Here is a 15920-nt window from a genome sequence, read left to right as displayed (position 1 = left end):
CACACCCGGAGACAGCGCTGTAATATAAATGAGGGAGAGTACACACCCGGAGACAGCGCTGTAATATAAACGATGGAGAGTACACACCCAGAGACAGCGCTGTAATATAAACGAGGGAGAGTACACACCCGGAGACAGCGCTGTAATATAAACGAGGGAGAGTACACACCCGAGACAGCGCTGTAATATAAACGAGGGAGAGTACACACCCGGAGACAGCGCTGTAATATAAACGAGGGAGAGTACACACCCGGAGACAGCGCTGTAATATAAACGAGGGAGAGTACACACCGGAGACAGCGCTGTAATATAAACCAGGGAGAGTACACACCCGAGACAGCGCTGTAATATAAACGAGGGAGAGTACACACCCGGAGACAGCGCTGTAATATAAACGAGGGAGAGTACACACCCGGAGACAGCGCTGTAATATAAACAGGGAGAGTACACACCCGGAGACAGCGCTGTAATATAAACGAGGGAGAGTACACACCCGGAGACAGCGCTGTAATATAAACCAGGGAGAGTACACACCCGGAGACAGCGCTGTAATATAAACGAGGGAGAGTACACACCCGGAGACAGCGCTGTAATATAAACGAGGGAGAGTACACACCCGGAGACAGCGCTGTAATATAAACGAGGGAGAGTACACACCCGGAGACAGCGCTGTAATATAAACGAGGGAGAGTACACACCCGGAGACAGCGCTGTAATATAAACGAGGGAGAGTACACACCCGGAGACAGCGCTGTAATATAAACGAGGGAGAGTACACACCCGGAGACAGCGCTGTAATATAAACGAGGGAGAGTACACACCCGGAGACAGCGCTGTAATATAAACGAGGGAGAGTACACACCCGGAGACAGCGCTGTAATATAAACGAGGGAGAGTACACACCCGGAGACAGCGCTGTAATATAAACCAGGGAGAGTACACACCCGGAGACAGCGCTGTAATATAAACGAGGGAGAGTACACACCCGGAGACAGCGCTGTAATATAAACGAGGGAGAGTACACACCCGGAGACAGCGCTGTAATATAAACGAGGGAGAGTACACACCCGGAGACAGCGCTGTAATATAAACGAGGGAGAGTACACACCCGGAGACAGCGCTGTAATATAAACGAGGGAGAGTACACACCCGGAGACAGCGCTGTAATATAAACGAGGGAGAGTACACACCCGGAGACAGCGCTGTAATATAAACGAGGGAGAGTACACACCCGGAGACAGCGCTGTAATATAAACGAGGGAGAGTACACACCCGGAGACAGCGCTGTAATATAAACGAGGGAGAGTACACACCCGGAGACAGCGCTGTAATATAAACCAGGGAGAGTACACACCCGGAGACAGCGCTGTAATATAAACGAGGGAGAGTACACACCCAGAGACAGCGCTGTAATATAAACGAGGGAGAGTACACACCCGGAGACAGCGCTGTAATATAAACGAGGGAGAGTACACACCCAGAGACAGCGCTGTAATATAAACGAGGGAGAGTACACACCCGGAGACAGCGCTGTAATATAAACGAGGGAGAGTACACACCCGGAGACAGCGCTGTAATATAAACGAGGGAGAGTACACACCCGGAGACAGCGCTGTAATATAAACGAGGGAGAGTACACACCCGGAGACAGCGCTGTAATATAAACGAGGGAGAGTACACACCCGGAGACAGCGCTGTAATATAAACGAGGGAGAGTACACACCCAGAGACAGCGCTGTAATATAAACGAGGGAGAGTACACACCCGGAGACAGCGCTGTAATATAAACGAGGGAGAGTACACACCCGGAGACAGCGCTGTAATATAAACGAGGGAGAGTACACACCCGGAGACAGCGCTGTAATATAAACGAGGGAGAGTACACACCCGGAGACAGCGCTGTAATATAAACGAGGGAGAGTACACACCCGGAGACAGCGCTGTAATATAAACGAGGGAGAGTACACACCCAGAGACAGCGCTGTAATATAAACGAGGGAGAGTACACACCCGGAGACAGCGCTGTAATATAAACGAGGGAGAGTACACACCCGGAGACAGCGCTGTAATATAAACGAGGGAGAGTACACACCCGGAGACAGCGCTGTAATATAAACGATGGAGAGTACACACCCGGAGACAGCGCTGTAATATAAACGAGGGAGAGTACACACCCGGAGACAGCGCTGTAATATAAACGAGGGAGAGTACACACCCGGAGACAGCGCTGTAATATAAACGAGGGAGAGTACACACCCGGAGACAGCGCTGTAATATAAACGAGGGAGAGTACACACCCGGAGACAGCGCTGTAATATAAACGAGGGAGCGTACACACCCAGAGACAGCGCTGTAATATAAACGAGGGAGAGTACACACCCGGAGACAGCGCTGTAATATAAACGAGGGAGAGTACACACCCGGAGACAGCGCTGTAATATAAACCGAGGGAGAGTACACACCCGGAGACAGCGCTGTAATATAAACGAGGGAGAGTACACACCCGGAGACAGCGCTGTAATATAAACGAGGGAGAGTGCACACCCGGAGACAGCGCTGTAATATAAACGAGGGAGAGTACACACCCGGAGACAGCGCTGTAATATAAACGAGGGAGAGTACACACCCGGAGACAGCGCTGTAATATAAACCAGGGAGAGTACACACCCGGAGACAGCGCTGTAATATAAACCAGGGAGAGTACACACCCGGAGACAGCGCTGTAATATAAACGAGGGAGAGTACACACCCGGAGACAGCGCTGTAATATAAACCAGGGAGAGTACACACCCGGAGACAGCGCTGTAATATAAACGAGGGAGAGTACACACCCGGAGACAGCGCTGTAATATAAACGAGGGAGAGTACACACCCGGAGACAGCGCTGTAATATAAACCAGGGAGAGTACACACCCGGAGACAGCGCTGTAATATAAACGAGGGAGAGTACACACCCGGAGACAGCGCTGTAATATAAACCAGGGAGAGTACACACCCGGAGACAGCGCTGTAATATAAACGAGGGAGAGTACACACCCGGAGACAGCGCTGTAATATAAACGAGGGAGAGTACACACCCGGAGACAGCGCTGTAATATAAACGAGGGAGAGTACACACCCAGAGACAGCGCTGTAATATAAACGATGGAGCGTACACACCCGGAGACAGCGCTGTAATATAAACGAGGGAGAGTACACACCCGGAGACAGCGCTGTAATATAAACGAGGGAGAGTACACACCCGGAGACAGCGCTGTAATATAAACCAGGGAGAGTACACACCCAGAGACAGCGCTGTAATATAAACGATGGAGCGTACACACCCGGAGACAGCGCTGTAATATAAACCAGGGAGAGTACACACCCGGAGACAGCGCTGTAATATAAACGAGGGAGAGTACACACCCGGAGACAGCGCTGTAATATAAACGATGGAGAGTACACACCCAGAGACAGCGCTGTAATATAAACGAGGGAGAGTACACACCCAGAGACAGCGCTGTAATATAAACGAGGGAGAGTACACACCCGGAGACAGCGCTGTAATATAAACGAGGGAGAGTACACACCCGGAGACAGCGCTGTAATATAAACCAGGGAGAGTACACACCCGGAGACAGCGCTGTAATATAAACGAGGGAGAGTACACACCCGGAGACAGCGCTGTAATATAAACCAGGGAGAGTACACACCCGGAGACAGCGCTGTAATATAAACGAGGGAGAGTACACACCCGGAGACAGCGCTGTAATATAAACGAGGGAGAGTACACACCCGGAGACAGCGCTGTAATATAAACCAGGGAGAGTACACACCCAGAGACAGCGCTGTAATATAAACGAGGGAGAGTACACACCCGGAGACAGCGCTGTAATATAAACCAGGGAGAGTACACACCCGGAGACAGCGCTGTAATATAAACCAGGGAGAGTACACACCCGGAGACAGCGCTGTAATATAAACGAGGGAGAGTACACACCCTGAGACAGCGCTGTAATATAAACCAGGGAGAGTACACACCCGGAGACAGCGCTGTAATATAAACGATGGAGAGTACACACCCAGAGACAGCGCTGTAATATAAACGAGGGAGAGTACACACCCAGAGACAGCGCTGTAATATAAACGAGGGAGAGTACACACCCGGAGACAGCGCTGTAATATAAACGAGGGAGAGTACACACCCGGAGACAGCGCTGTAATATAAACCAGGGAGAGTACACACCCAGAGACAGCGCTGTAATATAAACGATGGAGCGTACACACCCAGAGACAGCGCTGTAATATAAACGAGGGAGAGTACACACCCTGAGACAGCGCTGTAATATAAACCAGGGAGAGTACACACCCGGAGACAGCGCTGTAATATAAACGAGGGAGAGTACACACCCGGAGACAGCGCTGTAATATAAACGAGGGAGAGTACACACCCGGAGACAGCGCTGTAATATTAACCAGGGAGAGTACACACCCGGAGACAGCGCTGTAATATAAACGAGGGAGAGTACACACCCGGAGACAGCGCTGTAATATAAACGAGGGAGAGTACACACCCGGAGACAGCGCTGTAATATAAACCAGGGAGAGTACACACCCGGAGACAGCGCTGTAATATAAACGATGGAGAGTACACACCCGGAGACAGCGCTGTAATATAAACGATGGAGAGTACACACCCGGAGACAGCGCTGTAATATAAACCAGGGAGAGTACACACCCTGAGACAGCGCTGTAATATAAACCAGGGAGAGTACACACCCGGAGACAGCGCTGTAATATAAACGATGGAGAGTACACACCCAGAGACAGCGCTGTAATATAAACGAGGGAGAGTACACACCCAGAGACAGCGCTGTAATATAAACGAGGGAGAGTACACACCCGGAGACAGCGCTGTAATATAAACGAGGGAGAGTACACACCCGGAGACAGCGCTGTAATATAAACCAGGGAGAGTACACACCCAGAGACAGCGCTGTAATATAAACGATGGAGCGTACACACCCAGAGACAGCGCTGTAATATAAACGAGGGAGAGTACACACCCTGAGACAGCGCTGTAATATAAACCAGGGAGAGTACACACCCGGAGACAGCGCTGTAATATAAACGAGGGAGAGTACACACCCGGAGACAGCGCTGTAATATAAACGAGGGAGAGTACACACCCGGAGACAGCGCTGTAATATTAACCAGGGAGAGTACACACCCGGAGACAGCGCTGTAATATAAACGAGGGAGAGTACACACCCGGAGACAGCGCTGTAATATAAACGAGGGAGAGTACACACCCGGAGACAGCGCTGTAATATAAACCAGGGAGAGTACACACCCGGAGACAGCGCTGTAATATAAACCAGGGAGAGTACACACCCGGAGACAGCGCTGTAATATAAACCAGGGAGAGTACACACCCGGAGACAGCGCTGTAATATAAACAATGGAGCGTACACACCCGGAGACAGCGCTGTAATATAAACAATGGAGCGTACACACCCGGAGACAGCGCTGTAATATAAACAATGGAGCGTACACACCCGGAGACAGCGCTGTAATATAAACCAGGGAGAGTACACACCCGGAGACAGCGCTGTAATATAAACAATGGAGCGTACACACCCAGAGACAGCGCTGTAATATAAACGAGGGAGAGTACACACCCGGAGACAGCGCTGTAATATAAACGAGGGAGAGTACACACCCGGAGACAGCGCTGTAATATAAACGAGGGAGAGTACACACCCAGAGACAGCGCTGTAATATAAACGAGGGAGAGTACACACCCGGAGACAGCGCTGTAATATAAACGAGGGAGAGTACACACCCAGAGACAGCGCTGTAATATAAACCAGGGAGAGTACACACCCGGAGACAGCGCTGTAATATAAACGAGGGAGAGTACACACCCGGAGACAGCGCTGTAATATAAACGAGGGAGAGTACACACCCGGAGACAGCGCTGTAATATAAACGAGGGAGAGTACACACCCGGAGACAGCGCTGTAATATAAACGATGGAGAGTACACACCCGGAGACAGCGCTGTAATATAAACGAGGGAGAGTACACACCCAGAGACAGCGCTGTAATATAAACGATGGAGAGTACACACCCGGAGACAGCGCTGTAATATAAATGAGGGAGAGTACACACCCGGAGACAGCGCTGTAATATAAACGAGGGAGAGTACACACCCGGAGACAGCGCTGTAATGTAAACGATGGAGAGTACACACCCGGAGACAGCGCTGTAATATAAACGAGGGAGAGTACACACCCAGAGACAGCGCTGTAATATAAACGATGGAGAGTACACACCCGGAGACAGCGCTGTAATATAAATGAGGGAGAGTACACACCCGGAGACAGCGCTGTAATATAAACGAGGGAGAGTACACACCCGGAGACAGCGCTGTAATATAAACGAGGGAGAGTACACACCCGGAGACAGCGCTGTAATGTAAACGATGGAGAGTACACACCCGGAGACAGCGCTGTAATATAAACGAGGGAGAGTACACACCCAGAGACAGCGCTGTAATATAAACCAGGGAGAGTACACACCCGGAGACAGCGCTGTAATATAAACGAGGGAGAGTACACACCCGGAGACAGCGCTGTAATATAAACGAGGGAGAGTACACACCCGGAGACAGCGCTGTAATATAAACGAGGGAGAGTACACACCCAGAGACAGCGCTGTAATATAAACGAGGGAGAGTACACACCCAGAGACAGCGCTGTAATATAAACGAGGGAGAGTACACACCCGGAGACAGCGCTGTAATATAAACGAGGGAGAGTACACACCCGGAGACAGCGCTGTAATATAAACGAGGGAGAGTACACACCCGGAGACAGCGCTGTAATATAAACGAGGGAGAGTACACACCCGGAGACAGCGCTGTAATATAAACGAGGGAGAGTACACACCCGGAGACAGCGCTGTAATATAAACGAGGGAGAGTACACACCCGGAGACAGCGCTGTAATATAAACGAGGGAGAGTACACACCCGGAGACAGCGCTGTAATATAAACGATGGAGCGTACACACCCAGAGACAGCGCTGTAATATAAACGAGGGAGAGTACACACCCGGAGACAGCGCTGTAATATAAACGAGGGAGAGTACACACCCGGAGACAGCGCTGTAATATAAACGAGGGAGAGTACACACCCGGAGACAGCGCTGTAATATAAACGATGGAGAGTACACACCCGGAGACAGCGCTGTAATATAAACGAGGGAGAGTACACACCCGGAGACAGCGCTGTAATATAAACGAGGGAGAGTACACACCCGGAGACAGCGCTGTAATATAAACGAGGGAGAGTACACACCCAGAGACAGCGCTGTAATATAAACGAGGGAGAGTACACACCCGGAGACAGCGCTGTAATATAAACGATGGAGAGTACACACCCAGAGACAGCGCTGTAATATAAACGAGGGAGAGTACACACCCAGAGACAGCGCTGTAATATAAACGAGGGAGAGTACACACCCGGAGACAGCGCTGTAATATAAACGAGGGAGAGTACACACCCGGAGACAGCGCTGTAATATAAACCAGGGAGAGTACACACCCGGAGACAGCGCTGTAATATAAACAATGGAGCGTACACACCCGGAGACAGCGCTGTAATATAAACGAGGGAGAGTACACACCCGGAGACAGCGCTGTAATATAAACGAGGGAGAGTGCACACCCGGAGACAGCGCTGTAATATAAACGAGGGAGAGTACACACCCGGAGACAGCGCTGTAATATAAACGAGGGAGAGTACACACCCGGAGACAGCGCTGTAATATAAACCAGGGAGAGTACACACCCGGAGACAGCGCTGTAATATAAACGAGGGAGAGTACACACCCTGAGACAGCGCTGTAATATAAACCAGGGAGAGTACACACCCGGAGACAGCGCTGTAATATAAACGAGGGAGAGTACACACCCGGAGACAGCGCTGTAATATAAACGAGGGAGAGTACACACCCGGAGACAGCGCTGTAATATAAACGAGGGAGCGTACACACCCGGAGACAGCGCTGTAATATAAACCAGGGAGAGTACACACCCGGAGACAGCGCTGTAATATAAACCAGGGAGAGTACACACCCGGAGACAGCGCTGTAATATAAACGAGGGAGAGTACACACCCGGAGACAGCGCTGTAATATAAACGAGGGAGAGTACACACCCAGAGACAGCGCTGTAATATAAACGATGGAGAGTACACACCCAGAGACAGCGCTGTAATATAAACGAGGGAGAGTACACACCCAGAGACAGCGCTGTAATATAAACGAGGGAGAGTACACACCCGGAGACAGCGCTGTAATATAAACGAGGGAGAGTACACACCCGGAGACAGCGCTGTAATATAAACCAGGGAGAGTACACACCCGGAGACAGCGCTGTAATATAAACGAGGGAGAGTACACACCCGGAGACAGCGCTGTAATATAAACGAGGGAGAGTACACACCCGGAGACAGCGCTGTAATATAAACGAGGGAGAGTACACACCCGGAGACAGCGCTGTAATATAAACCAGGGAGAGTACACACCCGGAGACAGCGCTGTAATATAAACGAGGGAGAGTACACACCCTGAGACAGCGCTGTAATATAAACCAGGGAGAGTACACACCCGGAGACAGCGCTGTAATATAAACGAGGGAGAGTACACACCCAGAGACAGCGCTGTAATATAAACGAGGGAGAGTACACACCCTGAGACAGCGCTGTAATATAAACCAGGGAGAGTACACACCCGGAGACAGCGCTGTAATATAAACGAGGGAGAGTACACACCCGGAGACAGCGCTGTAATATAAACGAGGGAGAGTACACACCCGGAGACAGCGCTGTAATATTAACCAGGGAGAGTACACACCCGGAGACAGCGCTGTAATATAAACCAGGGAGAGTACACACCCAGAGACAGCGCTGTAATATAAACGAGGGAGAGTACACACCCAGAGACAGCGCTGTAATATAAACGAGGGAGAGTACACACCCGGAGACAGCGCTGTAATATAAACGAGGGAGAGTACACACCCGGAGACAGCGCTGTAATATAAACGAGGGAGAGTACACACCCGGAGACAGCGCTGTAATATAAACGAGGGAGAGTACACACCCTGAGACAGCGCTGTAATATAAACGAGGGAGAGTACACACCCGGAGACAGCGCTGTAATATAAACGAGGGAGAGTACACACCCGGAGACAGCGCTGTAATATAAACGAGGGAGAGTACACACCCGGAGACAGCGCTGTAATATAAACGAGGGAGAGTACACACCCGGAGACAGCGCTGTAATATAAACGAGGGAGAGTACACACCCTGAGACAGCGCTGTAATATAAACGAGGGAGAGTACACACCCGGAGACAGCGCTGTAATATAAACGAGGGAGAGTACACACCCAGAGACAGCGCTGTAATATAAACCAGGGAGAGTACACACCCGGAGACAGCGCTGTAATATAAACGAGGGAGAGTACACACCCGGAGACAGCGCTGTAATATAAACCAGGGAGAGTACACACCCGGAGACAGCGCTGTAATATAAACCAGGGAGAGTACACACCCGGAGACAGCGCTGTAATATAAACCAGGGAGAGTACACACCCGGAGACAGCGCTGTAATATAAACCAGGGAGAGTACACACCCGGAGACAGCGCTGTAATATAAACGAGGGAGAGTACACACCCGGAGACAGCGCTGTAATATAAACAATGGAGCGTACACACCCAGAGACAGCGCTGTAATATAAACGAGGGAGAGTACACACCCGGAGACAGCGCTGTAATATAAACCAGGGAGAGTACACACCCGGAGACAGCGCTGTAATATAAACCAGGGAGAGTACACACCCGGAGACAGCGCTGTAATATAAACGATGGAGAGTACACACCCGGAGACAGCGCTGTAATATAAACCAGGGAGAGTACACACCCGGAGACAGCGCTGTAATATAAACCAGGGAGAGTACACACCCGGAGACAGCGCTGTAATATAAACGAGGGAGAGTACACACCCGGAGACAGCGCTGTAATATAAACGAGGGAGCGTACACACCCGGAGACAGCGCTGTAATGTAAACGAGACTGTATTCTGCAGTTATGGAAACACAATCTTCTAATGTCACTCAATGCTGCAATTGCAAATTAAATACCGTTACGACACCACTGTCAGTTTGGCTTGGCACTGCCCATTGAGTCAAAAGGTTGTGGGTTCAGCCTCCACCGCAGAGCCTGAACTGATAATCTGCTCTGTCAGAGGGGCTGTCCTTCAGATGAAAGGTGTAAGTGAGGCCTCATCACCAATGTTCCCTGCAATTTTTTTATTGATGCGCGGGCCCATTAACTGGCTGCGTGGCCTATTCAATTTTATCGCGCATGCGTGGTTATTTACATTGAAAAGCCCGTGAGCGCTTTTGACCACCCTCCGTCTCATCTCCATTAAAACCGGAATTGTGCGGGTTGGGGTCGGGTTTCAGATTTTTTATTATTTTCACCTCTGGGTTTTGGGGGTTAAAATTCACCCCCTTGTGTCTGTGACTGCAGGGACAGCACTGCCCTGCACAGAACATCTGCAGCCCAAGCAGTGAAGTTTGGTTTGTGACTTTAATGTCAGTGCATTTATGTGGGATTCCTCCTACTTTGCCTGGGCTGAATTGCGAGCAGGGACTTGAGTAGGAAGTGTCACTCTCGGTTGCTTAGTACAGTGGTTCTCAAACTTTTTTGGTTGAAGGACCTCTTTTCAAATGGATTAGTAATCACGGACCCCCATCTAAATCATAACACTGTATAATATTCATAATATGAAAGTGCTGCATGTAAAGACAGGTATTTACTTACAGGAATCCGTGAGATGGGTGTGCCTGCTTCTCACACCAATTCTGGGGACTCCGCAGCAACAGATGGTCACTATTAGGCACTTAGTGCCGGACAATTTTTAAAGCCGTCAGCAGGCTGGCCAGGGTGAGTGAGGGCACGAGCACCCATCCACATGCTGGGATGCTGCTAGAAGCACGACTCACCGCCACACTGTCCCACTGGCATGTTCTGTAACAGCTGCACTGTGGGATTGTCTGGAGTTACGTGAACACGTTCAGGCACTTGTTTGAAGGGCCCCGCAGGCGCTCCGATCACGTGTCGGGAGGATGGCGCAGGGTCGCGGTGCCAGCGAGAGGAATCCGCTGGACCGGCAGGGAACGCTCGTTGCAATGTGAGTGAGAACAGTGGGCCTCTGAGGAGGCGAGTCCAGCCAGTGAGAATAATTTGCAAGAACTGAATCAATGTCGGTTTTTTAAAGAGGAACGAGCTTGAAATTACCTCCAGTCGCGAGCCCCTGGAAAGCATCTACGGACCCCAGCCTGAGAAACACTGGTTTAGGGATCAGTCCCACCTTCCGTTTCTTCCCTCTGACCTCACCCACCTCCTGAGAATTCATGATCTTCTCCATGTGGCCGATGTCTCTGTAGAAAACCTGCTCCAGGTACATCCTCTCCAGCCAGCCCTTCTTCAGCTCCCACTGACGGTACAGGCCCGATCTCTCCTCCTGCAGACCATGGACCTTGTCTCTGATCTACAGAACATCACAACGGATGGATTAGACCTGGGCCGATAGCACTGCTAGAAAGGGAGATGGGGAGATGTGAGTGGGAGGATGGGGGGTGGGGTCTGAGAGAGGGCAGGGCGAGAGAGGGCAGGGCGAGAGAGGGCAGGGCGAGAGAGGGCAGGGCGAGAGGGGGCAGGGTGAGAGAGGGCAGGGTGAGAGGAGGGTGAGAGGGGGCAGGGTGAGAGGGGGCAGGGTGAGAGAGGGCAGGGTGAGAGGAGGGTGAGAGGGGGCAGGGTGAGAGAGGGCAGGGTGAGAGGGGGCAGGGTGAGAGGGGGCAGGGTGAGAGAGGGCAGGGTGAGAGGAGGGTGAGAGGGGGCAGGGTGAGAGGGGGCAGGGTGAGAGGAGGGTGAGAGGGGGCAGGGTGAGAGGGGGCAGGGTGAGAGAGGGCAGGGTGAGAGAGGGCAGGGTGAGAGGAGGGTGAGAGGGGGCAGGGTGAGAGAGGGCAGGGCGAGAGGAGGGTGAGAGAGGGCAGGGTGAGAGGGGGCAGGGTGAGAGAGGGCAGGGCGAGAGAGGGCAGGGCGAGAGAGGGCAGGGCGAGAGAGGGCAGGGTGAGGGGGGCAGGGCGAGAGGGGGCAGGGCGAGAGAGGGCGAGAGGGGGCAGGGTGAGAGGAGGGTGAGAGAGGGCAGGGTGAGAGGAGGGTGAGAGGAGGGTGAGAGGGGGCAGGGTGAGAGGGGGCAGGGTGAGAGGGGGCAGGGTGAGAGGGGGCAGGGCGAGAGGGGGCAGGGCGAGAGGGGGCAGGGCGAGAGGGGGCAGGGCGAGAGGGGGCAGGGCGAGAGGGGGCAGGGCGAGAGGGGGCAGGGTGAGAGGAGGGTGAGAGGGGGCAGGGTGAGAGGGGGCAGGGTGAGAGAGGGCAGGGCGAGAGAGGGCAGGGCGAGAGAGGGCAGGGCGAGAGAGGGCAGGGCGAGAGAGGGGGCAGGGTGAGAGCGGGCAGGGTGAGAGGAGAGTGAGGGGGGCAGGGTGAGAGGGCAGGGTGAGAGGGGGCAGGGTGAGAGAGGGCAGGGTGAGAGAGGGCAGGGTGAGAGGGGGCAGGGTGAGAGAGGGCAGGGTGAGAGAGGGCAGGGTGAGAGAGGGCAGGGTGAGAGAGGGCAGGGTGAGGGGGGCAGGGTGAGGGGGGCAGGGTGAGGGGGGCAGGGTGAGGGGGGCAGGGTGAGGGGGCAGGGTGAGGGGGGCAGGGTGAGGGGGGCAGGGTGAGAGGAGGGTGAGAGAGGGCAGGGTGCGAGGGGGCAGGGTGAGAGGGGGCAGGGTGAGAGAGGGCAGGGTGAGAGAGGGCAGGGTGAGAGGGGGCAGGGTGCAGGGGGGCAGGGTGAGGGGGGGCAGGGCGAGAGGGGGGCAGGGCGAGAGAGGGCAGGGCGAGAGAGGGCAGGGCGAGAGGGGGCAGGGTGAGAGGGGGCAGGGCGAGAGGGGGCAGGGCGAGAGGGGGGTAGGGCGAGAGAGGGCAGGGCGAGAGGGGGCAGGGCGAGAGGGGGCAGGGCGAGAGGGGGCAGGGCGAGAGGGGGCAGGGCGAGAGAGGGCAGGCTGAGAGAGGGCAGGGCGAGAGAGAGCAGGGCGAGAGAGGGCAGGCTGAGGGAGGGCAGGGTGAGAGGAGGGTGAGAGAGGGCAGGGCGAGAGGGGGCAGGGCGAGAGGGGGCAGGGCGAGAGAGGGGGCAGGGCGAGAGGGGGCAGGGCGAGAGGGGGCAGGGTGAGAGGGGGCAGGGCGAGAGGGGGCAGGGCGAGAGGGGAGGTGAGAGAGGGGGAGAGAGAGGGAGGGGGGCTGAGGGGGGGAGGAGGGAGATGAGAGGCGGATGAGAGGGGGTAGATGAGAGATGAGAGATAAGAGATGAGAGATGAGAGGGGAATGTGAGCGGGAGAGATGAGAGGCATGAGGGATGAGAGATGGATTGAGAGAGGAGATGGGGGAACGAGAGGGAGGAAGAGGGAAAGGAGAGGGGAGGAACGACAGAGAGGGGGAGATGGACGGATAAAGGATAGAAGAAAGGAAATGGGAGGAATGTAGAGGGGAACAAAAGGGGAGGGAAAGAGGGAGAACGGGAAGAAGGGAAAGAAAATGAGAAAAAAAGAATGACAAAGTAGAGCAGAAGTTTCTCACATCTTTGGAGGTGGAGAATTCCTCCTGCAGGATCTCATAGCCCAGTTTGACCACTTGTCTGAAGGTCTCCTCCCTGGCATCGATTTCAGCCCGAAGCTGTTGATGTTGGGTTTGTTTTAAATCGATCATGGAACTAGCTCGAGTCGTTTCCTCCGCTTTCATCTCCCTCATCAGTCCAGCCGACCAGGAGAAGTAATCCCGCACCTAGGAGATGCAAAGCCCAGAATGTACATGCAGGCTCACAAATATAGCATGGGAAGACCTGGCGCCTATTTCACTGAGGAATCCTCCTCCATACTAAACCTTCCCCCCACCCCCCACCAGATCAGAATGATGCGGCAGAGCACCCAGCAACTGCTCCTGTCTGCACACATCTCTTGGCTGAATTGTTGCCATGCGGTGTATGGAGCTCTTGCAGCATTTAGGCTACATAAACACAAGTAGAAACACGAACTATTACACTTAAGAAGATCTCAATTATTAACCTGGACTTCAAAGAACTCAGGGATATAAATGACCATCAGGCTCTGTGTGAAATATAATTCATAGAATCACACAGCACATGAGGAGGCCATTTGAAAGAGCTACCCAATTAGTCCCACATCCCTGCTCTCTCCCATAGCCCTGAATTTTTTTCTCCCTCAAGTATTTATCCAATTCCCTTTTGAAAGTTACTATTGAATCTACTTCCACCGCCCTTTCAGGCAGTGCATTCCAGGTCGTAACAAAAATATCTCATCGCACCCTCTGGTTCTTTTGCTAATTATCTTAAATCCGTGTCCTCTGGTTACCGACCCTCCTGCCAGTGAAAATAGTTCCTCCTTATTTACTCTATCAAAATCCTTCATAATTTTGAATACTTCTATTAAATCTCCCCTTAACCTTCTCTGCTCTGAGGAGAACAAGCCCAACTTCTCTAATCATTCCACTAATTAACCAGTTTTTTTTAAGATGAGCTATGAATACTTTGTTCCACTGCAGTAAACACACTCCATCAATGGGTTAGGAACAGGGTTGTTGCAATACTGAAAAGTTTATTTATATGTTAAAAAGCTTTATTTTTATTCTCGGGATGTGGGCGTCGCTAGCAAGACTGGCATCTGTTGCGCATCCCTAGTTGCCCTTGAAAAGGTGGTGGTGAGCCTTCTTGAACCGCTGCAGTCCGTGTGGTGAAAGTACTCACACAGTGCTGCAAGGTCGAGAGTCCCAGCGACAATGAATGATTTTTGGTTTTTGCCTTTAGTGGATTGCTGATGGCCTGTTCCCTTCAAGGTAATTTGTTACCTTGGATTGTCACCAGCTGTGACCATGCTGGACCCAGCCAGTCGGCGTTATGCTGTCAGCTGTGTCTCAGTGGGCAGCACTCTCGCCTCTGAGTCAGAAGGTTATGGGTTCAAGTCCCACTCCAGAGACTTGAGCACAAAATCCAGGCTGACACTCCAGTGCAGTACTGAGGGAGTGCTGCACTGTCGGAGGTGCCGTCTTTCGGATAAACTAAGGTCTCGTCTGCCCTCTCAGGTGGATGTAAAAGATCCCATGGCACTATTTCAAAGAAGAGCAGGGGAGTTCTCCCCGGTGCCCTGGGCCAATATTTATCCCTCAACCAACACCACGAAAACAGATTATCTGGTCATTATCACATTGCTGTTTGAGATCTTGCTGTGTGCAAACGTTTCCCACATTAAAACAGTAACTACACTTGAAAAAATGATCTCATTTCCTGTAAAGCACTTTGGGATGTCCTGAGGTTGTAAAAGGCATTGTATAACTGTACGTCTTTTTTTCTATTTTCTGCAGTTAAGCTTTTCGCTCCAAAGGTAATCCATTGCTTGTCTGTACTCACCAGCGCCAGGAAGCGTTGGATTTTACAGGCGTACTCCAGGTCCTCCCTCCGCTGGTCCACTTTATTCCTCAGGCTCTCCCAGTTCTCCACCACCGCCTGCTGCTTGCTCTGCAGGGCCGCACTCTGCTGCATGGTGCACCTGTGCAGGATCTCATCGGCTGCATCCACCAACTCCTGTAACTAGGATCAGAGGAGGACCGGCTGTCACTATGCAACCAACGCTTCCTCCGAGTCTCGCTGCGGTAGTTTCGCAGACACCTGCTAACTCGTGGTACGCCACGTGCTCTTCAGCTCTGAGCCTGGATGGCGAGTGCCGGTAATCTATTCGAGGGTTAGTGGCACCGGACAATGGGTAGT

General features: G+C 52.5%; 1 protein-coding gene across 1 annotated transcript in view; it reads right to left on the bottom strand.

The window, feature by feature from the left end:
- Positions 1-15920, bottom strand: part of sptbn5 (spectrin, beta, non-erythrocytic 5) — a 781023-nt gene that overhangs the window by 490494 nt on the left and 274609 nt on the right. The window contains 3 exon segments of the mRNA XM_086003837.1: positions 11451-11600; positions 13721-13924; positions 15564-15743. Of these exon segments, the coding sequence (XP_085859963.1) occupies positions 11451-11600; positions 13721-13924; positions 15564-15743 (534 nt within the window).

The sequence above is a fragment of the Somniosus microcephalus genome, chromosome 12 (genome assembly GCF_052327205.1).
Source record: "Somniosus microcephalus isolate GS21.2 chromosome 12, FLI_Smic_1.0, whole genome shotgun sequence".
NCBI lineage: Eukaryota > Metazoa > Chordata > Chondrichthyes > Squaliformes > Somniosidae > Somniosus > Somniosus microcephalus.
Note: the sequence above shows the minus strand (reverse complement) of the source record. Positions and strands in the feature narration are given on the sequence as shown.